This window comes from Oreochromis aureus, linkage group 12 (assembly GCF_013358895.1).
Source record: "Oreochromis aureus strain Israel breed Guangdong linkage group 12, ZZ_aureus, whole genome shotgun sequence".
NCBI lineage: Eukaryota > Metazoa > Chordata > Actinopteri > Cichliformes > Cichlidae > Oreochromis > Oreochromis aureus.
In genome coordinates, this window is record NC_052953.1 from 29,148,211 (window position 1) to 29,172,520 (window position 24,310).

The window sequence follows — 24,310 nt, forward strand, 5'->3', positions numbered from 1 at the left end:
TTTTCACCGTTAAACAATAAAATATTCTTCTTAACTTTTTTTAATAAAAAACTTAAATGACAGCCAGCATCCCAGTTATTTCAAGCTTTAAAAAAAAATCTCCATCCCCGTGTTGAAAAGTTTCACCTTTGCTAACTGCATGCTAAGGTTCCTTGTCTGCCAAAAGCCTGGTTCAGCTTTAGATGTGGTGAAGATAACCATATTGCTGCTCGATGTCTGAATGAACCTAACCAGACACTAGTCTGTCAGAAAAATGCTGAGTTAAAGGAAAAGCAAGAAAGGCTCCAAGCCCAACAGGTTACTGAACCTTTTACTTTAAACTTGTAGCAGCTCTTGTTGTGGGATTGATGCTGAGACCAGCATCAATCCCGCCCCATTTGACCAAAGCATTCATTTTCAGAGCAAAATAAAAACCCAGACAATGGTTCAAGATTTTGATTCCAAATCTCGCTTGCCACCCGGTCTGATAGATCCTCATTGTGCAGCTTCTGTTTTGCGTGAGGATGTGCAATGCAATTCCATGATAGATTGTGGTTCACAAGTCACTACAATGTCCCAATTGTTTCAGAGATAAACTTGCACATCTCCCCATTCAGCCAATTGAAGCATTGCTTGAGATTGAGGGAGCAGGTGAACAGCATGTCCCCTACCTTGGTTATGTTGGTTACATGGTCATTGAAAGCATCCCAGTTCTGTGAGCATAGCAGCCACCTAGTCAAACTCTAGAAAACTAGAATTTTCTTTTCCTCCCATCAATCTGATTAGGAGCATGCTGTTCTCTTAAACACTTCATGTTGTAAGCTAATGATAGTTATATAAGAGCAGATGCATGCTGGTGCAATAAGCTGTCGACTAATTGCAAAAATAATTGATGACTAGTTGACTATCAAAATAATCCTTTGTGGCAGCCCTAGTTTCAACATTTCTTCATTCATACGTAAAATGCATTCTTATCTTTTTTTGGTGAGAGGGCCTTTCATGTTTCTCTTTGGATCATCCTTCCTTCCATCCGTCCATTTCTTCTGCTTTTCCGATTCAAGGTTGGAGCCATCCCAGCTGTTATGGAGCCAGAGGTGGGGCAAAACCTGGACAGGTGGCCAGTCTAACACAGAGAAACAGACAACCATTCACACTCACATTCAACCTAACTGCATCGCTCTGGACTGTGGGAAGAAGCTGGAGTACCTGGAGGGAACCACAAAGGCTCGAGGACTCTCTTGCTCTGAGATCACTGCTGTTCACGCTGCTCTGAAGACCCTCAGTTGTCTTTGGAACAAATAACACCAAATGAGAGTGAATCACATCAGAACAACAGGAACACTCCTGGTTATTGTGAGCAAACGTCATAACAAGATGAATATATTTACCATTTTAATGAGGGAAAATCTTCTGTGTGGTGTTTCTTCGCAGCGTGACTCTTTTTCCTGACTTTTAGAAACAAGAGGCAGAAAAGAAAGAATAAAAGTTAAAACCTTGACGATTTTCAATATTGTAGGACAGAATTTTAGAAACAACCTTAAACACTATTTACTACTTACCACTTTGTTCAGGCTTGCTGGTGTTCGACATGCTTCACTGTATATTAAATTCTGAAGCGCTTCCTCAGTGGAGTCGGGCTCCGGATGCTGTTCTCTTCCTCCGGAGCCTTCCTCTTAGCACCCTTTGCCGACGTCTTCAGAAAACGGCAGAGCACCGACATGAGAACTCTGCCGTCTGCGCTGTAGTCTGTTACTCTCCAGCGGTTCGTCATCTCAGTGTCCACTGTTCGGTAAACAGTGGAGATGACTCTGGTGACGGGGAGGCCGTCGACAGTCAGGGTGCGGACACAGTTCCTCCGGTCTGCCTTCAGCACAGCAAGATCCGCTTTCTCTGGAAGAACTGGTGTCAGGAAGCGTGGATGAGAACTGGAGCCCGCAGGCGGCAGCATCATCCCAGCTGGTGAGTCCGTAGGAGGAGAAGGAGTGGTGTTTTCTCTCTGGCTCAGCCTCATATGGACAAATGGTGTGGTCACCTGGTCCCGGTGGAACAATCCTTTAAACAGTATGTGAGGAAAGTCCTTGGACCCCATCACCAGGTTATGGTAAAGAGTGAGGACCAGGTGGGACATGGAGTCCAGATGGCTGTTGGCCAGTTGACGGTTCCTCAAGTTAATGACGACCATCTGACGTGAAATGGTTGGACTCACCAGCTCAGCTACGAGAAAACAAAGCGTGCGTCTACATTAATCATGTGATCACACAAATTAAAGCCTGAATTTAAATTGTCAAGACATGGCTTTACATCATCATGTGTTATTCCACACACAAACACTAAGAAGCTCCCAGCAGAACTCATTGTTTATGAAAGCTTTCACATTTTTCACGTGGTAGATGGTAAAAGTTTTCATGTGGTGTAGGGCTGCATGGACTCTCATTGAGGTTTTAATACGCATTCACATTAAAGACTAATATTTTCATATTAGTTGAGCATCAATCTGTTGAGAATAAAGCAGCTACATTTAGGTGAGAAACCTCACACCTCCTTATTACAGGCACACACTATTTCAAGCAGCAGTCTGACATATTATATCATACCTGATGTATATGGTAACGCTATGGTAAGTACCTGCTGTACTTACCATAGCGTTGATCTTTCACACGCTCAATGAAAAGGGAGAGCAGGTGCATCTAGTGATCTAAGTCGGTAGAAGTCATTTTGGAATTCCTGCGTTTCTTGAAGTGTTCGGAAAATCCGAGTTTTCACAGCACTAGTGGGAAAAAGCTCCTCTTTGCGCTGAAATGTGAAACCTGAATTCCAATTTTGCCTTCTGCTTTTTAGATCTGTTGCTCAAACACGCCATCCTCATCACCATGACTCCCAGTGTCACCTAAAACCAATTTTATTTATTCAAAAGAAATATCCTCTAATTATCACATTTAAAAAAAATTATTTTTCTCATTTAATTTTACTGTTTCATGTTCTTTTTTTTTGCCAATCTTTGTGGTTTTCTATGCTTTAAAAAAAAATTAATTCACCACTTTATAAAAAATAATAACTGAAATTCATAATGACTATTCAGACTATTTATAATGGACTTTTGGATTAAAGTATAGTTTTTCCATGTGCTTACACTGCTATCAGAGCCGATGTTGTGCCAAAAGGTGTGCAATACTCAGAGACATGGCCAAGGTAAGAAAGGCTGAAAGACGACCACCACTGAACAAGACACACAAGCTGAAACGTCAAGACTGGGCCAAGAAATATCTCAAGACTGATTTTTCTAAGGTTTTATGGACTGATGAAATGAGAGTGAGTCTTGATGGGCCAGATGGATGGGCCCGTGGCTGGATTGGTAAAGGGCAGAGAGCTCCAGTCCGACTCAGACGCCAGCAAGGTGGAGGTGGAGTACTGGTTTGGGCTGGTATCATCAAAGATGAGCTTGTGGGGCCTTTTCGGGTTGAGGATGGAGTCAAGCTCAACTCCCAGTCCTACTGCCAGTTTCTGGAAGACACCTTCTTCAAGCAGTGGTACAGGAAGAAGTCTGCATCCTTCAAGAAAAACATGAGTTTCATGCAGGACAATGCTCCATCACACGCGTCCAAGTACTCCACAGCGTGGCTGGCAAGAAAGGGTATAAAAGAAGAAAAACTAATGACATGGCCTCCTTGTTCACCTGATCTGAACCCCATTGAGAACCTGTGGTCCATCATCAAATGTGAGATTTACAATGAGGGAAAACAGTACACCTCTCTGAACAGTGTCTGGGAGGCTGTGGTTGCTGCTGCACGCAATGTTGATGGTGAACAGATCAAAACACTGACAGAATCCATGGATGGCAGGCTTTTGAGTGTCCTTGCAAAGAAAGGTGGCTATATTGGTCGCTGATTTGTTTTTGAATGTCAGAAATGTATATTTGTGAATGTGGAGATGTTATATTGGTTTCACTGGTGAAAATAAATAATTGAAATGGGTATATATTTGTTTTTTGTTAAGTTGCCTAATAATTATGCACAGTAATAGTCACCTGCACACACAGATATCCCCTAAAATAGCTAAAACTAAAAACAAACTAAAAACTACTTCCAAAAACATTCAGCTTTGATATTAATGAGTTTTTTGGGTTCATTGAGAACATGGTTGTTGTTCAATAATAAAATTATTCCTCAAAAATACAACTTGCCTAATAATTCTGCACTCCCTGTATTAGCAGGCTGGATAGCTGACTGTTAGCGAGCTAGCAGCTAAGCAAGCCTGGTTACTGTCTTAATATGGCGGCTGGTACAAGGTCAAATACAGAGTTGATGTTTTTATGCCTAAGAAAGTTGAACAGCGTTTGTTTTATTTTATTTTTTTACATGAACAAGCCTGTATATTTTTTTTTTATGATATTAAGACTGCTAGATGAGCTGTTAGTGACATTGACACTGAGTTAGTGATACTGGAAGTCATGAACATGCTTTGGTTAATGCTCCAGCATCCTGGTGTGTGTAGGCTGGTTTTTCCTTTGGTATCCTGTTCCTACTGGATGAACCGCTTTATGATGTTCCTCATCTGATGACTCTGCTGAACCATCCTGCCTGGTAGATGGTTGTTGCTGCAGGTGGGTGCTTCTGCTTGCTGGATGCTGTTACTGGATACTACACCGTTCCAGGAGAGCACTGGGAAAAAATTGGAGGGCCCCAACGTTGCACTTTACCTTTCCTGAGCTCAGGTGTTTGTTTGTTTTGTGGCCAAAGGACCTTGAAAAGATTCGTTTTGTTTTTTTGGGAACACTAAGTGGAAAGACAGTTGTTTTAATAAATGTGTTTATGTTAAGTGAGTGTGGTGTTCGTTGTGTGCTGGAGGTCTTACTCTTCCTACGGTGGAGCAGCTACTACCAATCTCCTTTACGAAACTAGCCTCTGATGGGATCCAGATATTTGGGACACATTTCAATTCTTGTAACCTCTTTCCAGAGAAACTGTGATTTTTTTCTTCTTCTTTTTTTTTGGGGGGGGGGGCCTAAAACATTGTGGTGAAATTGATGATACAGACACTTAGTGAATTGCCCAAGGTCAGCAGTCCTGATTTCCAAGCATTAAAGCTTTGATGTAAGTACAGATTGCACAGATAAGCAGCACTGATCTGTGTTTTCGTTTTAGCAGGTTGAGATGTTAGGATATGTAATAGCAGCAGCAGGAAACATGCCATGTCACTGTCCCACTCTGAAAGAAGCCAGACAAAAAAAAAAAAGTTAAGACTGGCTGTGTCCTCCTTTTCTCCCCCGAGACATTTACCTTTAGTTTGGGTTAAGACACTAAGTATGGTGACTGACCTGATGAATAAAATACTATTACCTGGCTGACAGACCAATGATTGACCAGTCTGATTTCTGGCAGACCTCAGCAAACTCTGGAGCTCAGTGGTGTTTGTAAGGCTCTCTGCTTCTCGAACCACTACAGAGCCATTTACATAAATTTTTAAGATGATCACATTGTGTACAACAGCTGCAAAGTTTCAAAGAAAGACATAAACACATACCAAGCCTTTTATGTCAAGAAATCTTGGAAACATGGAATGCGTGTTGTGCGATTCATATGGGTTGTGGATGACGATGTCTGTATTCAAAAGTCTCCTTCATCTTCTGAAATATGCTTTCTTGATCATTGGTGTGGTTCATTAAGGATACAGCCTCTTCACAACAGTCCTAATCCAAGTGATAATTAGTCTGATGCAGCTCCCTCTCCTGTCTTGGACATGAAGAAATGAAACATGGTCTCCATTTATAGACTCATTAGAAACCTGATTTAGCCTGTGATCGAATCCCACAACCGTGGGGGGTTTGAAAACGATGTGCGGGGAGTTCGCTGTTATCGCCCCAGCTACCATCGATCTGGTGTGTAACAGACGTCTCCGAAAACGTCGGACTTTTGCAAATATGTGATATCTTGATAAACTGAGCAGATATTTGAAGTTTACACAGCTACATTCTCGCCTGAAAATATCTTAAAACTTTATTTTGTGACCCAGAAAGAGTAATATGAGTAATATTAAAACTTAGTAGCGCCCACAGTTGTTAGAAACTGGAATTGGCTGGGCCGTGGTATGAACTCTGGGATATGGTGGGCCACGAAATATACACCCGACCCATGCTTCACATTCGGGGAAAAGGAGGATGCATTTGTCGGTTGCATTTGGAGGAGTCTACGAATTTGGACAGCCTTTGTCGCATCACTGTGACGTAATCGGCCTACCAGTGCGGCCTCAGGAGGATGCAGCGTATGAATTTGGACACCCCCAACATCTTTCTGTGTACTTAAGTCCTCTGTCCTCCTTTGTTCGGTGTCAGGTCGTCTGTTGTTTCTTGTCATGTTCTTTTATATCACGATAACGATATATATCACGATATACCACCTGACCTGTGGTCATCTGGAAAGTATGCAGTCTGTAAACAGCGAGTGGAGAGGGTGCAGTCTTTGTTTTGAGTTACCGTAAAGCATGTCGCAAATCCGGGTGCACGTAAAGCAGCACCATGTCGCAAAATCACAAGACGGAGTTTCTTTGCGAAAAATAACTTTTTTTTATACTTTTAACTTTATGCAAGAGAAAATAAAGTATGTATAGTGAGAAGACAACACTAATATATTTGCCACAGGCTATTTAACCCTTTAAGACCTACCATAGAACCATGTCCGCCAGAACTTATCTTTACATTTTACATGCTGTAGTGCCATTTGTGGGAGCATTTCAAGTTGCTATACATCAATACAACCGTTATAGCCCAAATTTTAATAATATGTATGCATTAAGTCCATAGTAACTACATAAATTGCAAAAAAGTGCAATAAACTACAAAAAAAAAATTTAAAATCGGTTTTTTGTTTTTTTCACATATATTTCTAGTTAGAGAAATTTAAGAGGCTTATCCCTCAAAACTGTAAATACAAAAAAGTTGCACAAAATAGTTTCCAACCACAAGAAATTTATTTTGAGTGTCTTCATAGTTTTATTTTTGAGATACACTAATTTTTATATACTACAGGAAAAATGAAAATAAATATTATAATGCAAATTTGCAAAAAAACAGCATGTGCATCAAAATAAACTATTTCCAACAGTGTAATTTGACTTCTAAGCCTCCCAGAAACGATACAGAAAAGCATAAAGTCAAACATGACTTTTAAAAACTACATTTGACATCACTTCCAGTTTCGGACAGGTAATGGCGGACATGCCATAGTTCGCGCTGACTTATATTCCAACGTAGGAAGTGTTATGAACAGCTGATCGGATCGGCAAAGCGTGTTTCTGGAATATTGTTTTTGTTGCTGCAAGTCTGGAATATTATGTTTTTGTTGCTGGAAGTACTTTTTATGCAATTTTTGCAAACCTATATGTGGAAGGAAACCGTGACTTAGGACAAGCTAATGGAATAAGATGTAAGTACAATTCCTACGGTTTCATATGCAAAAAAATTATTGCGCTACCTTACCTTACCTGGTCCCAGTTCTACAGGGATTTAAAAATAGTTAGGCAAAACGGAGTGTGCCTGCTCCGACCGGTTGTAAAGGGTTAATGATATATTTTATGTAATAATTTATAAAATTAGGGTTAGAAACGATAGAAGACAAATGGCAACGATAGACACTTTTCTATCGTCCACACGATATATATCGTCATATCGCCCAGCACTAGTGGGAGTGATGGGGGGCGTGTGGCTCCTATGTCTACCAGCAGACAGTTTTGTAAGTGAAGCATTAAAGGCTCAAATAAAACACCGATCATGATAATGACAGAACCACACAAAACAGGCTTCTGTTTTATTTAAAGATTTGAAATACTACAAACTACAAATCTGTACAGCTGAAAGCTGGATTGGTGTGAACATTAAGAACACTGCTGCATTATTGAACGTAATTACTAAAAGAAAAATGTCAAAAACCAGTAAAACTTCCTAAACCTAAACCACTTTTCTTTCTTTTTTTTATAACTGACCTTGAAATTAAAAAACTCTTAAAATAACACTGATGATTATAATTATAATATGTGTGCAACTATATTCTAGGTTATTAATGAATCCCTCATTAAAGTAAATGAGTTGTCATTAAAAACAGGTAACTGCCGTCTGCATCAAGGCAAAGAATAACTCAAAGGAAGAATAGCCTGTCTGAGAGCTGGATGGCCGGCTCTGAGTGGAGGTACTGGCCAGACAGGAAAGCCAGTTTGTGGGCATATTTGCAGGGTGCTGGAACACGAATGGTGCCGGGCCAGTTCCAGTACAAATGGCACATCTTGAAAGTCAACCTGGCAAGAAACCAAAGTGTTTTTGAACTGACCAAACATTCACAATAAATCACAATTTGTCTGGAAGATACACAAAAAAGAAATCACAGCAATACTTAGGAAAACAATAGACCCGAGGTAAATACCAGTAAGGCTTATGTTAACAACTTTAATGTTAAATCGTATTCAGGAAACACTAACTGGAGATTATGATCATGAAATGTAATATATTTAAAGAAAATGTAAAAAAACAAAAAAAACAAGCAGCTTATGGGAGAGGATATATTTACAAACCAAATGGAGTAAGCTTGTGAGTACTTTTGTGTTTTTTCCCCTTTAGACAGAAGGAAGACTGCCACAAAGGTTTTCAATACTCTGTTTTAGTGGTTTGAGAAAGGCTCTTTTTCTTACAGCTACAGTGATGACCTAAAAAAGCAACCTCATAATTCTTGTAATTATCAAATATTAAATCCAGATATTGCTTAGTGGAAACGAAACTGGATCATACCTTTGCAAATGGTCTGGTGTGAGGTTTGCCGTGTTGTATAAAGAGATGTAGTGTGTCGGAAGTCCGCAGCCCTGACGAATGTGATGTGCCATCAGGTAGAAGTCCACCCTGAGCATGGGGAAAACAATCACTTCAGTTTGGGAAACTTTATAGAATCGAATCATTTCCTCATCAAAGTACACATCTGCTACAGCTGCCAGTACATTCTGTCATAGCAGTTTTGCTGTGCACATGTTTAAATTAGCATTTCTCTCTCATGTATTTTTACAAGATATTTTCATGAAATGCTGTTTACTAGTGCAGCTTCTGGAACAGCACCGAGATTCACATTAGCAACATCGCCTTTAAACTGAGCTGCCAGTGTAGACTATTAAAGCAGGTCACCTGTGCCCTAAGGCTGGACTCCGACTAAAAAAAAACAAACAACAAAACACACACACACACACACACACACACACACACACACACACACACACACACACACACACACACAAAGCAGAAGGCAGGCCTCTCATCTTTAACAGCAGCACTGTGTTTACATTAACGCATTTTGTAATCATTTCTCACATTTATAAAATGCTGCCTCAGAAACAAACTGACACCCTACAATCCTTCCAATTGGAATCAGACCACTTGTTGTTATCCGCCCGCCCTGGACTAACCAATCTTTCTGAGTGAGGGTGTGATCCACGACAGTTCCAGGAGGGGGAGTGCCAAAGCTGTTTGCAGCCCAGGAGTACAGAGTTGTGCTAATGCGCTTTTGTACCACGATGAAGACCAGCTTGGGCTCGTAGCTGGGGAAAGTCTCAAAGCACTTGATCAACTGTGGGATCTCGTACTGCTCCACCATTTTAAGCTGGCCGTCTGAGACACCATCTCTGTACACCACAATCTTTTCTGGCAAGTTGTGGTTCACCTGTTAGACATGGGTAATCAAAGTAAAGTTATACAAATTTAATTCAGTAAATGAAAAGTGCATTAAACCCAGAAACAAACTAAACTGTTATTTTTATGACAATGCATTCACTGATAGGTGAGAATTAGGTGTGGTTTACAGAATCACAACACATTTCTGAAATGCATTTGTACCTCATAGTACTTCTGCAGTGCAGCCAGTAAGCAAACCCTGAAGCCACGGATCAGTTCCTCATTGGGGGTCTGGAAAATTACTCTGGAGTACCAGCGGGTCAATGAGCTGGAAGGGGGACAACACACTGCTGGTAGGACTCATGCATTGTGCATCTCACCAATTCAAGGTCAAATAATTTCTCATTTGTGCACTCATATACAAAGACATGAAAAGCTTTATTTGTCAAGGTGATGCAAAAATGTTTGAAAAAAGTGAGTCACAGCATTGCTTTGCATTGTCTAGTAATGTGAAGTCAGTGTTTTCTGCACACTAACACTTTTTGTGTGTTAAATATATATATATATATATATATATATATATATATATATATATATATATATATATATATATATATATATATATATATATATATATTAATAACTATGGAGAAAATATGAAATCTAAAGAACCACTAGACAAAAACTGGGAAAAAGCGAAGTTTACCTGTTCACGCTCGCGACAAACCCCATAACTGACTGATGAGACTTGCTGGGGTCGTGGTGGACATCAACTCCAACTACCATCAGGTTTTTCTGTTCAGGGGAGACAGGTTTATCATGTTCCCATGTTAAAAATTCTGATTTCCACAAACCAAAACAGCTCTGTAATGATGTTACGATGGTACTTCTCAATTAAAATCAATATGGCAGGGCAATCACAGACAACACATGATGCCACAATCTAAAGGAACTCAAGAACAAATGACATAGACGTTGACATCGATCAGACTGGGTTACAAGGCCATTTCTAATATTTCAGGACTCTAATTAAACATGCTGAATGTAAATATGTCAATATACAAATACATAAAAATTGGAAGAGTGATGAACCTTCACAGGAGAGGCCAGCCTACAAAAATTACTCCATAAGCACATCAACAACCTGTCCAGTGGATCACAAAAAACAAAAACAAAAAACCCAGAACATCATCCAAAGAACTGCAAGCCTCAGTTAAAAATCAGTGTTCTGATTCAGTTTCAATTTGCAGGGATCATAAAAACTGGACTCTGGAACAATTTTTCAAAAGTCATGTCTCAGATTTAACCTGCTCATAGTGATAGGCCCATCAGGGTGAGAAGAGCGTTAGATGAAGTGATCCCATCACTCCCGTTCACTGAAGCCTTTGGGCTTTGATTCTTTTTTGGGTAAAGCCACCTTGAGTCCCTTGAACAGGTATTGTATGAATCTAAGATATTGCCATTATTATGACTAAAGCCCACCATACAACCCCGTGAGAAAAGCATTGTGACCTGGTGTTGCTTCAGCTGGTAAGATACAAATTCAGCAACATTGTGTGCCTGAAAACTGAGGTCACCTGAACGAGACATCATTTTCACACGTGGATACTTCACCAGAGTCCAAACTTTAAGCCCACTGAGAATTCAAACAGTATAAATGCCATGTATATCTTGGTCTAGTAGAGTACACGCAACAGCAATCATGGGAAAGACTGCTGATCTGACAGATGTTACTGACATGCTGCACAAGGAGATTAAGCCACAGGAGGTCACTGCTAAAAAAGGCTCGCTTTTGTGCTGACACGACCGAAACCTCACAGAGAATCTATAGGGTATTGTCAAGAAGATGATGAGAAACACCCAATCCAAAAATAGAGAGGAGCTGAAAACCACTGTCAAAGTAACCTGGGCCTCAATAAGGCCCATGAGCTCCAAGCCACACCACAACACTGATGCAGTGATTCATGGTAAAGGAGCCCCAACCAAGTATTGGGTGTATAAATGAAAACTATATCTCTGTTATAAATAATTTTTTAATTGATCTGAGGAAATATTATAATAATCCAAATTACTCCACTTCTAATATGAAGCTGTTCGGCTACTGTCATCTTGTGCGTCACGACACTTACCAGAGGAACATTGACAGTCCACAGCTCTCCTCCTAACTTGCTGTTCATCTGCAGAAGTATCTTCTGGGCCACACTCTTCAACTTCTGTTGCTGGGAAATTGTGCGGACGTTGATGGCCTAATGACAAATAGGTGAGAGTGAAACAAACTTTCTTTTTTGGAAGAAAATATTTTCAAAATTACTAGGTTATTCATTTGTGAAGTTCTAAACATTTCATTCCTTTCCTCTAATGCTGAAAGAAGAGCACAAACATCACAAACCTGGGATGGGATGGGATTTTTAACACAGCACAGCTTCTTGATGGCACTGTAGAGATCATCTCTGTTGCCAAATATGATGCAAACTACAAGCTGCAAATTGGGCTGCACACAGAAGTGAAAAGCTTGAGTATAGTCATGTAAGACAACATCCACCAAACATCTCACCATTCACTGGTAATGACAAAGAGGTAAAAATACATCAGACACGGCATTGTTCTCTTTGATAAATTTTAACGTTTTAAGGTAGAAGCAGTCATCAAAAGATGGGTGCAGGATGGTCATTAAGGGATGAGAATGAAATGATTCTCAGATGGAAAGTAGTCCGAACTGTGCAAAGAAAATATCCACCATCTCTATTAACAGGTGACACCAGACATGAGGGATTCATGCTGTGCTTTTGCCAAATTTGGACCCTACCATTACAATGTTGCAGCAGAAACTGATAACAGGCAACATTTTTCCAATCTTCTGTCTTCCAATTTTGGTAAGCCTGTGCAAACTGTAGCTCAGATTCTTAGCAGACAGGAGTGGGACCCAATGTGGTCTCCGGTTGCTGCAGCCCATCTACTACAGAGTTCAAAATGTTGTGCATTCAAAAATGCTCTTCTGCACAGCTTGGTTGTAACAAATGGTTATTTAAGTGACTTCTGCATTTTTATCAGCTAGAACCAGTCAGACAATTCTCCTCTGGCATTCACTCAGAGAACTGCTGCTCACTGGATATTTTCTCTTCTTCAGACCATTCTCTATAAACACTTGAGATGGTTGTGTGGGAAAATCCTGATAGATCAACAGTTTCACAAATATTCAGACAAGTCTGTCTGGCGCCAACAACAACAACAACAACTTTACCATGGTCAAAGTCCCTTAAGTTACCTTTCTTCCGCATTCTAGAACTTCAGTTTGAACTTCAGTAGGCCATTTGAGTATGCAGAGATGATCAAAATGACCATGGACTCAGGTGCTGCCATGTGATTGGCTTATTTTCTACATCATACCTGACTCGTGAGGTGTGAGTGGATGGTCTTGACATAAGTCTCGGTCCGATCATCCCTCAGCTCCACACAAATGGGTCGACCCATCTGCACCCCAATAGGTGTGGCCACCTTGTTAAGGGTGGAAACAAGCTCTTCAGCCTGTGCTGTACAGCGTCGAGGGTAGAAGACGGCCCAGGTTTTCAAGGGAATCTAAGAGTAATATGGATTGGTTAATGAAAGAAACCAGTGGTATAACTCTGCCATATTTGTATTATGGTAGAGTAACATGTTCACACAATACACTGCTTCCTAAAGTGTCAGTAAGTGTGTACGCTGTTTTATTCTTTAACTACTTTTCAGTTGTTTTGAGGTTTAGTCTCTTTAGATTTTTTTCATCTATTTCTTATTCCCCAAGTGTCTCCATTTCTCCCCAATCAGCTGTCTGTGTATAAACAGTCCCATCTTTCTCTTGTCTGCTGTGCATTCAGTGACAAAGGACAACCAGAAGTAGGACTTCATAAACTTTAGCAAACTACTGTCGCTGTTTAACTGTACAAAGAATATTGCACTGTTCATAAGGCATCCTTAGCCTTATCACATTATGTGGGTACGCAACTCTTAGCAAGCACACTTAAAACAAGCAGGCAGAACTACAGATAAAACATCGCCGTATCCTCAGTCTGAATTCTTTTTAGTTTACATTCTAAGGGACATTTTCATGTCATATTTTAAAAACACAGTGATAACAAAATGACTCCCTCATGATTTCCAATGTTTCAAATTCAGTTCCCAACTGAATGTAGCTTTTTTATTTCCAAATTTTCATCACAAAGAGGAGGAGAACTAACAAAGTTTCACCCAACAGTTATATGTCATTATGCTTAAACATTAATGGTTTACAGTTGTTTAATTGTTTAGCTGACTAAACATCTCTGGTAACCACCAGACAAGATCTGGGATATGAAACAGCACATTTATATAAGGCTCTACAGATAAGCATTCATAACACTTACAGAGCTGATTGAAGCATCCCTCACAACCTCTCTGGACCAAGACACATCAGCACCAGTGGCAAAGGATGAAGACTGCAGGCAGATGGTTTCAAAGGGAAGAGTTCTACCTTTGATCTGCAAAAGAGAAAAATATTCATACTATATTGGGAAAAATAGAGAAAAAGGGCAAACAAGGAAGGAAAACAAAAGGACAAGCTCTTATTTCCACTTCAAAAAGAACTGTTTTTGTATGCATTATGTTTACTAACCAAAGAAATGGAACATGGCCTCAAGTCAGTCAGAATTTAGTACCGACATACTGAAAGGCTGTAGCATGCCACTGGTTTAACTGTGCATTTCTCAGACAACTCTTGAGGAGAAAATAGCCCACGGGCACTCTGCATCACTGCTTTGAATGAAGGAGTTTTCAAAAGTGACAAAATTCCTACCATCAAGATTTCTGTGCCAAACTCCAGTCCCCAACCACCAAGCTCATTCAGACTTTCAGGATTGGTGTTGATGTTCTTCAGAAGTTGCTTTATCGAGTGAGTATGCTGCTCACCACTCACATTAATGTGCATAGTCAAGTCCTAGAACATGTTAAAAAGAGCAATATTCTCTTTGAGCAGTCAGGTTTCCACAAGTTATTTTATTCATTACCAATTACTTTCATGAAGGTTTTCAGACCAGAATTTGTTCTTGGAAATTTCCATTACTGACAATAATCATAAAACACCTTTGTTCTGACAGTTATGTTAGCAAAGCACTGCACTACCGTGTCGTTGTCAATGTTTGAAATTGTCAGTCTCGTTCTCTGCTGTGTAGAAATTAAGTGTTTACACTTAAAGTTTAAACTAGCAAAATTTGAACATTTTAATATTGAACACTCTTAAGAAAACAGATTTTTAAAATGCTATATGTTCTGTTTTCAACCAACATACACATTGTGTATTAAGACTAACAATAAGTTAGATGGGCAGCTCCTAAGTGTAAGGAAAGTATACTGACACATTAAACTTACTTTCATAGCTCTGAAGTCCTTCCTCATTTTCTCAGGAATTCCTGTCATGAAGGAAAGCTCTGGGACTAAAAGGATCTCACCAGTGATGATTTGCTGCAACAAATGAATAATTAGTTGTTATAAAATCTTTTCAACTAAGTTTTTTACATCTTCGGTACAACAAAGCAAAGAGTGCATACAGCTGTGTACAGCTCTGCTTGACATGCATGTATTAAGATAAAGTTTTTATTTATATTTTTATTGGTTTTCACTTAGTTAGCTTCATCCCATGTCACACAGATGTTGAGTCTTACATGATAACCAGTCATCCAGGTTGACTAACCTCTAGGGTTGGGCGATATGTAAAAATTTTCCAACAAACAATTGTCAGTCAAATAATCGACGATGGGCGATATTATTCACACATGCGCAGGCTTTTTGATGGGTGGAGCAATGTAATCATGCACGGACTGATTTGCGCATTTACAACACAGAAGAAGTCCAAACATGGACGAACTAATTTCCAAAAAAACCCATTAGGGCTGTCAGCGTTAACGCGGTCATCATGAGTAACGTGATTAAAATTTTTAACGTGCTCAACCCATCTGGAGCGCAGAATGAACAAACTTTGGACAAACTGCCCGAAATGTGTTTAAAGAGACATTTCAGGGATTTTGACTCAGTCTGCGCTCCAGATGGGTTAATTGTTAATCGCATTAGTCATGATGACGGCGCGTTAATGCTGACAGCACTAAAAAAAATATAGTCGCCAATTTGGGATGAAAGAGGTAAACCTAAGGATGTAACCAAAGCAGTGTGCCAGTTATGCAGACGTATAGTGCGAGCAAAGTACTCAAACACGACTAACTTGCATGAGCATGTACGTGTCCACCATCCAGCTGAATATGCTGGGCTATCACCAGCTTCTGCAGCTCCATCAACAACCATTTGGGTGCACTCTGAGGAGGGTGCATTTGCTCGTAGATGAAAGAGACACTATTTTTTTTTCCTGTTGACTGCTTATGTTAGCTCCATCATTATTAGCAAACTTACTCATGGGCAAATAAATAAATAAATCGCCCTTGTAAAAATGATCGCCGATGGGCTCAGCCTATCATCGATAGTCAATATATTCATCCAATCACCCAACCCTACTAACCTCTGGTAACTATTTGGACAAACATAAATTAAATCAACGTGAACATGAATGTGAAGTGGCATTTTTAGAAAAACATGTCAGATGACTGATCTACTTTATCGAGCCCGCATAAACATCTGTCTGTGTGTCTTGAGCTTTTATTAATACTAGCGTTAGGCATGTGGAAATCTTCATTCCATATTCAGTACCGACTTTAACAATATCTCCCAGGGACACAAACTGTGTTGTTGCACTGAACTGTTGAATAAAGCTAAAAACTAAAAACAAACAAAAAAAATAGGTGTTAACTGTTTGTGCAAAGTTCATACAGACATATACATATGCTGTGATAATTAAAATAACAGAAGAAAATTTAATAAAAAAAATAAAAATAAAAAATGATATGAGCCAACTGATGCTGAAGAATTTTTACTTTCCCGCCTTGTCTGGACCTCTCCTTTGGCCGATGCAGGAGTAAAGGCTGGTCCATCTCTTTGATTGTAATGCCATAGTTTTTGCTGTTAAACAAAAAACAAACATGCAATGCGATCACATGAGCACTGGAGAAAACCAATTGATCTTTTCATTGTTGGGTTGGTATGAAGACCGAACTGCTGATATTTCACTGCACAAACACACAAAAAAAAACAGTTTGCTGTAGTTTTGCTGTGCAGGAAAAAGCAGTCTAACCTGTAATAGTCCACAAAGGTAGTTACAGTGCCATCCATCAAAGTGAAGGTGTCTTTGGGTGATTTGTTCCACTCAATGGCATCGATGCGGTAGGTGCGGTTGTTGTAGCGGGTGATGACAATGCTGCCGATGAGTTCTTTGGTGCATTCATCTTGAAAGTTTTCCTTGCTCTGTTGGTACAATGTGTTCCTGGCAGACAGCCCAACACAAGTACATATTTTTCTTTTTTCACACTATGGAACGGCACCTTTATTAGACTGTTCTGCTCAAGCCTAACAGGGAAAGCTTGGTCAAAGTTAATAATGCTCGATAATGACTAAAGGCCATTAAGAAATGTTGCAACATCATCTGTGGCTGGAGATACATTCACAGACATAAATCTATATCCAGCAGCTCAAGCATGTTTGTATGCTGATGCTTTTTTTTGTGTAAACTCACATGACATCCAGCACAGAGTCATTCCGCAAGACTTTGTGAGAGACATCAATACACAGGTACAGCCCTCCATCTGTGCGCTTGATACCAGTTGAGTAGCCTGGCCAAACCTGGAGTCTAGAAAAACAGATAGACTAGTGAATGAAACTGCGCTGCCTGACTTTAGCAGGGATCCTTTGATGCTACAACAAAGCTCACGACATACCGGTGTTTTCCAAGAATGACTGCGCTTTCTGGATCATAATGGTTTCTGCCTACCACCTTTAGTCCAATGATTTTCATCACCCTTGAAAAAACGAGATGAACACTGTGTCATATCCTGTAATTTAAACTTCCTTTATAACAGAGAAGGCACAAGGTGGAAAACAATCATTGCTGGTTAGGACTAAATGAACACAAAGAACTCTTAACAGCAGTTTGGCTTATTGTGCAAAATAGAAAGGATATATTGTGTCTCTGACATAAGAAATACCTCCTGAGCACCACATTGTAGAAGGGAATGCACAGATCTGAGCTTGGTGGTAAAATCTTCGTCATTTGAATTTTGATTTGTATTTCCTGATTATCGGTCCGTCTCAAACTCTTGAGAACAACCACCTGCGCAAAAATCGATATATTATATATATATATATATTTTATTTTTAAAAAGAGTGTATTAGGTTTTAAATTTAGCACGGTGACTGTAACAACTGTGATACTCACGTCTTTCAGTTTAACAGGAAGGTACAGTATTGAACCGTCAAATGCCACAACTTCACCTGTGGTTGGACGGTGGTCTTTCATCATGCCAAAACGCATCGTCATTGATTCAACATTAGGACTGGGTAAGAAATTCACATCACAAAATACACATTAGATATTAACACGGGTAACGATACTGAATGAACAAATTTCAAATTTCTCTGTGGTTCTTCAGTGTAATTTCAGCTGATTCTACATTTTCATTGTTGTCTGGCAAACGTAAACATTAAGATTTTCCCAAAATACCTGCATAATTTTATAGACATGGGAAGTATTGTTGGTAACAGGGGCTCTCTGGAAAGTACTAGACTAAAATCTGTTAAGGACCATGGACAGAGAATTAGTCCAAATATCACTTTAGTGTAATTTTCAGTTAGTTTGTTCAGACAGGAAACTTTAGGCTGGATGTTGAACTGGAAACAATGCACTTTTTGTATGTCAAGAATAACAATACACTGAAAATCAAGTATTTATGATCTTTTGCTCCTGTAATTTTAATTCTACTGTATGTATGAGGCAGCTTTGACTGTATGCAGGTAAACCATCTTTATAGTGAACAAAACAGAGCATCTTCTGTAAAAAAATGTCTACTGCCCGTCTGTGTAGGCAGTGACCCATCTACCAGTGCCTACATTGTATTAGAACCAATCCCTGTATTACATGAAACTATGATTAAAGCTTTCCAACATTTCCTCCAGTTTTTAGACATAAACTTTGTTTCCTTGTATGCAACAAGTGGTCTTCAATGTTAAATGATACTTACGTAAATGTAACATGGTACTGATACACCGCTTCATTCTTGCATTGAATTGGGATGTGGTTTGACCCAATATTTATAGGAGCTCCTTTGGTTCCAGCCTTATTTAGTGGCTCACTGACGAGTGGAGAACATACACGGACAAAAAGATCAGTTTATGACAAGTAAAACAAATGATCAGTTACTGACCTGAATAAAAGCTCTGCCCTGCAAAATGTTAGATTTGATCAACACGGAACTAATACCACACTCTGAGCTAGATGACCCTTAATAAAATACACCATTATGTGCTCATAAGAGACAATGAGAATGTCAGAAGACATGGATAAGTCAGAGCTAATGATGTTTTAGAATGAACAGCTAACACCAGAACACTCTCTCTGACCATTAAAAAGCCCCCAAACCACAACACACCTCATGTTGGTTCGTTACGACTCACTAAGGTAAAGGAAATAGAGAAAAACACACTCACCGAACTGCCTCCATTGTCAGCTCACTCTTTGCAGCTGGAGCAGTGGAAAGGTCGGTGGCTTCTTGAGTGGTGTGCACAGGGGACACCGTTCCTTTACAGTATTACGCATGTCATTACACAAAATGCATGTCCCCCCCCCATAAATTAATTAAATTTAAAAAAAAAAACAAAAAAAAAAACAAAACACAATTAAGATTGTATTAGAAACATGCAAAAGAAGACGCACATAACAGTTTACTTGGGGTTCCTACACATTTCTTCCCTTTCAAAATCACATTCTTCTCTAGACTCAAGTATTCAAGACAGTTTTCAAATCTAAAATCTAGAATTCCTGCACAGGAATCCCCATCATGCTTCTTTTTTTTCTTTTAAAAAGAGGATTAAAAAAAAATTAAGGTGGTAAACTCTCAGTTTTCAGTCCCTTTAAAATTTCATTACCTGTCAGAGAGGGCTGAGAGTATTCCGTTTGTGGTTCAGACACTGGGGAAACAGACACGTCTTGACCTGCAGGAAATGAAGGAAGCAAAGCACGGCCTCTGCCAACTCCAAGCTGAGGCATAGCTGCTCTTCCGAGGCCCACCATTTTCTGAGGGGACAAACCTTGGCCAAGGAAACTGAAAAAGGCAAAATCCACAGTAGGAAGAGTCAAATAATGGTTGTTCAATGCAGATAAAGTAAGTAAGTGTAATTTGGCATTGGCACTACTTTTTCCATCCCTACCTGGATTAAGTCATACCTTCACAAAAGTTAGAACATGTACTTTGTGCTTAACCTATGTACAATGATTTAACTTAATGGCCATTAGGTATTATATAAGGATTTTCTTTTTAATTGTCAAAAGTTAGGTGCGACAAAAAACATAATCCAGCAAATAATTTAATTTCCCCCCTGCTCTCTCATTGCTATATGTGGAATTAAATTCCGTGCGCATAAATTCAACAACCTGCGTGTGTAAAACTCTGCAGCCACACAAGCGTGAGAGTCTGATTTGCAGGCATTGCTGCAGTTTCACACTCTTGCGCGTGGCTCTCTGTGCTCACAGCTGAATCCTGGCTTTTGACGAAGGATTTAATAGTGTTCATAAAGCAAGAACAATGTTAAAGAGCTGTTCCTGGGAGGTACTTCGATCTTTGATTATTAGTAAAGTTATTTTTTACTGTTTCAGTGAACAAATGATTTGATCAAATGTGATTATCAGCTTTTTACAGTTGTGGAAGAAGTGCCTATCCCTAAATCCTACACATATATAAAAGTAATAATACTACAGTATATGTACAGTCTGTAAATATGAACTTTTACTGACATAAAAGTACAAATGTTATACATTAAGGTATATTTAAAACTCTATAGAACTGATGAGTTATTAAAGTGTACGCTTCACAAAGTCATTAAAGCTACTAATTCACTGTAGCTAAAATCACACCACAATTTATGAGTTAACTTATATTTCATATATAAATCTAATTCTGCTAAATATGATTACAGCTTTAAATGTAGGGTATGTGCAGTTACATGTTTGCTGCAGACTAAGCAACTTTTTATTGGCAGATTTAAACGTCTGTATTTTGGTTATAAATGTACACTTCCTTTCCTGATTCTCATGAGTCAGGTTTTTTGTTTTTAATTTTTCAATAACGGTATGGAATATTGTACAACAATATGGGACCGTAGTGAAGAAGCTTCAGAACGCTCTGGTTTTAAAGATTTCTTCATCAGTAAGGTAATTTAGTGACAGCTGTCAGTATTTCCACTGCTACACAGGAAACAGCAACTGTTGATAATTAACTCAGCAGAATTAATTAACAAATATGGTTTAAAACAGCGCCTACGTTGCTGCCACAGTATAACTCGATTTAAGTAAAAGAAACTGTCCATCAAAAGTGACCAATCACATTAGGACCCCTCTTCAAACAGTCAAAAGTCAGTTGATTCAAGCGAGCAGGATTCAGCAGCGAGCACAGAAACTGCAGCAGCACGCACAAAGCAGGCTCTCATTTAGTCTACTGCAGGTTTCATAAACTACATCAGGCTGAATGAAAAGATCTCAGAAACCTGTTAGTCGAAACACAACACAGTGTCACTCCCGTGCTGCTTACCTGCCGCCTCTGCCCATCATTTCTCCAGATGGGCCGATACTCTGTGGTGTACTGATGACACCTGGTGGGGCATCTCGCAGTTTCATCTCTCCCACATCCCCAGCTGCTCCCATCCCTGAAACAAAATGTAACATGAATCCATATGATTCTTCATCATATACATAAACACCAAATGAACCCAGATCACGCCACTCTGTGACTTAAAGTTTTGAGCAGTCTCTATGCCCCTGAACACACAATGTGTTGTGCTTAGGGGCACAGAGACTGTTTTCAGTATCTCATGATTTCTTAGAATAAATACAGACCCAGTGGTGCTGCTCCTCTTCCCAGTGAAGTCGCTGATGGTTCAATGCCCATTCCTCTAAACATTGAGACCAGTGTTGATCCTTTAACATGGGGTGGCTTGCCAATCTGTCAGAAGAAAGCAAACCTGTGCAACTCTGTGTGGCAATTTTACCATCAAAATTAAAACATAATGTATTGCATTTCTGGTTCGCACCTCTTCTTTTGTCAAAGTAGGGCTTTCTCCCATTAGAGCTGGCATCATTGTTTCACTTGGAGGTGTGGGTCCTTCCTGTGGCTCCAGTCTAGGTACGCCTGCACTTCTCGCCACTCCTACCTTTGATTCAACAGCTGGGACGAGCAGCCCTCTGGCTCGGCCAACTACTATATCCTGTTGCGCCAACAGCGCTCTACCTCTTCCTACCACAGGTTCAGTAATGGGGAGAGCTCCACTTAGTCCCAGTGAGTTATCACTAAAAGTAGGGAAAGCCCTGCCTCGTCCTACAGCAGGTTCTTCTGTAGAGAGCAGCAGCCCTCTACTACGTCCTACAGCAGACTCCCCAAGCTGTAGTCCTCTTCCTCGTCCCAGGCAATGGGCACCCATCCTCACAGGGAGATCAGAAGGCTTGTCTGGATCCATCTGATCAACTTTTACTACTATCAACTGTTAACAGCAGAGGAAAAAAGCCAAATAATAAAGTTTGTAGCACATTTCAATCACACAGCAATAAAGGAAAGGTATGGCCAGGTTTAAATACACTTCAACTATCCTTAATACTGAAATAGCACTTCAGTTAAACTTTGTGAGTGTCTGTTTAATTCAAATGATCCTGTTATTTCAGGTTTTTTTTTTCCTGCTGCAAAATGAAATTATTATGCAAATCAGTACCGTCACTGTTGTCAGTCTGCTTTCCCACTGCGACTGAATGGGGTCAAGTTGGCAATGACATGTAATACATTTTTGAAAATACAGCAAATAACTGTGACAACGGTTGAAAAATCACATATCTGTTACTGTCTGCATACACAGAAATTTACATTTAGCTATTACATTTGCAGTTAGCAATCTTCTGCTCAAAATGACTGGAATACAAGTGGCAGCCAGTTAAGCAGCGTTCTCTCACAGGCTACGTCCACACGTACCCGGGTATTTTTGAAAACGCAGATTTTTCTATGCGTTTGCACCTTTCGTCCACACGTAAACGGCGTTTTCGGTCACTGAAAACGGAGATTTTTAAAAACGCCTGCCAGGGTGGATATTTTCGAAAACTCCGTTTTCGCATTTACGTGTGGACGAGGAAAACGGAGAAAACGCAGCGTCAAAGGTGTGCGCCTTTTTTGACGTCACACTGTGCGCCACCTTATTGTTTCGGTGAAATGAATTTCTACAATACTGTTACTGTTAATTGTACTCTCTGCAGTGTTTAAATGCTTACATATACACACACAGTTACTGTCCCTCCACACATACGACTCGGTTCTGCTTCTATACCCCATCTTTGTTTACCATTTCCCACCGAGGCTTCTAGACTTCTGATTGGCCAACATTTCTACACGGTTAGGAATATATCGCCACCTGTTGCTTTGGCATGTTCCTAGCAGAGTTTTCCTTCATGTCTGCGTTTACGTGTGGACAGGATTATTTTTTAAAACGAAAACGGAAAATCTCCGTTTTCAAAAATACCCGTGTACATAGCCACAGTTTATATCTCATTGACAAAGACTCTTCACACTGACAGACAGCAATTATTTTCAATCTCTCTGAGAGTCAGGGAACTTTGCAACACTCTTGTTGAAAGTATTTTAATGTATTTAATGAAAAATAAGTAATTGGTGTCGCCATAGAAAATACAATGATCTATCGGATTTCCCGCCACTCATACTACAGAGAGATTTCAGTGATAAATAATGCTTAATGGCACAAACACCTTCATACAATACTGTACTTCATACGCTTTGCAACGTGCAACGCTGTTGCAAGTAGAGTTAGTTTTAACACCAACGTCCACCATAGCTTTATTTAGAAATCCCCACACTATCAGAAACTATAGGCGCGCGATATTTGCCTCCTGCACGTGTACTTGTTCTGCCCGTGGACATCGTTTTTAGAGATAGACAACGCTGACAATGTTCAACTCACAATGTGTAACGACACCTTTAATATAATTTATTTTGGGTGTGTGCTAAATTTATCGAGCCAAAAATAATGGCGCCTCATTTCACGTGCTTGCTTTCAAAAGCAGCACAGGCGCTTATATTATATTATATCATCTGCCTACTCATTTGCTACCAAACTTAGCTGGCAGTGGCTTGAACTGTGTAATTGTTTTTTGAGAGTCATAATATAAACATTTACCTACGCGTTCCTACAATATTATTGTGTAAAAAAACCCCCCAAACCCCCAAAGCTAATAGCTGCTAGCTAGCTTAAACACGTGTTTAAAACAAGTGCACAGCTGTCAACTACTAAAAAACTAAATAAGATAAAAAAATTATCCCAGAAACCCCCCGTTGTATTTCAGTTTCGTAATAAACGGAAAGACAGTCTTAGCTCTTAAATTTACAGCAGGAAAACTTACATTTAATCGACGAAAATACTCCAATCCTCCCTCACGTATCAAATCTAATTAACAGTCCGACTGAATCCACCGCGTGACCAGTGGTGTCCGCCCTGGAGCATCCTGATTGGATAGTTAGTGTAGTCCGGGGCAGGGCATTGGTTTAT

The 24,310-nt window shown here is 39.7% G+C and overlaps 1 protein-coding gene across 1 annotated transcript; it reads right to left on the reverse strand.

Moving 5' to 3' along the window:
- Positions 1-7,742: 7,742 nt before the first annotated feature.
- On the reverse strand, positions 7,743-24,310 carry piwil2 (piwi-like RNA-mediated gene silencing 2). Its single transcript, XM_031743644.2, has 24 exons — positions 24,165-24,310; positions 21,803-22,249; positions 21,609-21,714; positions 21,304-21,418; positions 19,646-19,821; positions 19,208-19,298; positions 18,742-18,852; positions 17,940-18,057; positions 17,710-17,834; positions 17,443-17,523; positions 17,241-17,354; positions 16,803-16,991; positions 16,546-16,630; positions 14,996-15,088; positions 14,424-14,564; positions 13,996-14,109; positions 13,004-13,192; positions 12,006-12,107; positions 11,746-11,862; positions 10,323-10,411; positions 9,839-9,944; positions 9,412-9,665; positions 8,750-8,857; positions 7,743-8,262 (listed from the first exon to the last, which is right to left on the reverse strand). Exons 2-24 carry the CDS (start codon positions 22,223-22,225, stop codon positions 8,106-8,108), a joined length of 3,204 nt encoding a protein of 1,067 aa, XP_031599504.1. The 5' UTR covers positions 22,226-22,249; positions 24,165-24,310; the 3' UTR covers positions 7,743-8,105.

What these genes read in the sequence shown, in the direction of transcription:
- piwil2 (XM_031743644.2), bottom strand. Translation starts at nt 22,225, where the DNA reads ATGGATCCAGACAAGCCTTCTGATCTCCCTGTGAGGATGGGTGCCCAT. An exon ending in TACAATGTGGTGCTCAGGAG is followed by an intron (nt 17,524 to 17,709) that starts GTATTTCTTATG and finishes CGTTTTTTCAAG; the next exon opens with GGTGATGAAAATCATTGGAC. An exon ending in GGACTGTCAATGTTCCTCTG is followed by an intron (nt 10,412 to 11,745) that starts GTAAGTGTCGTG and finishes TCCCCTGAACAG; the next exon opens with AAAAACCTGATGGTAGTTGG.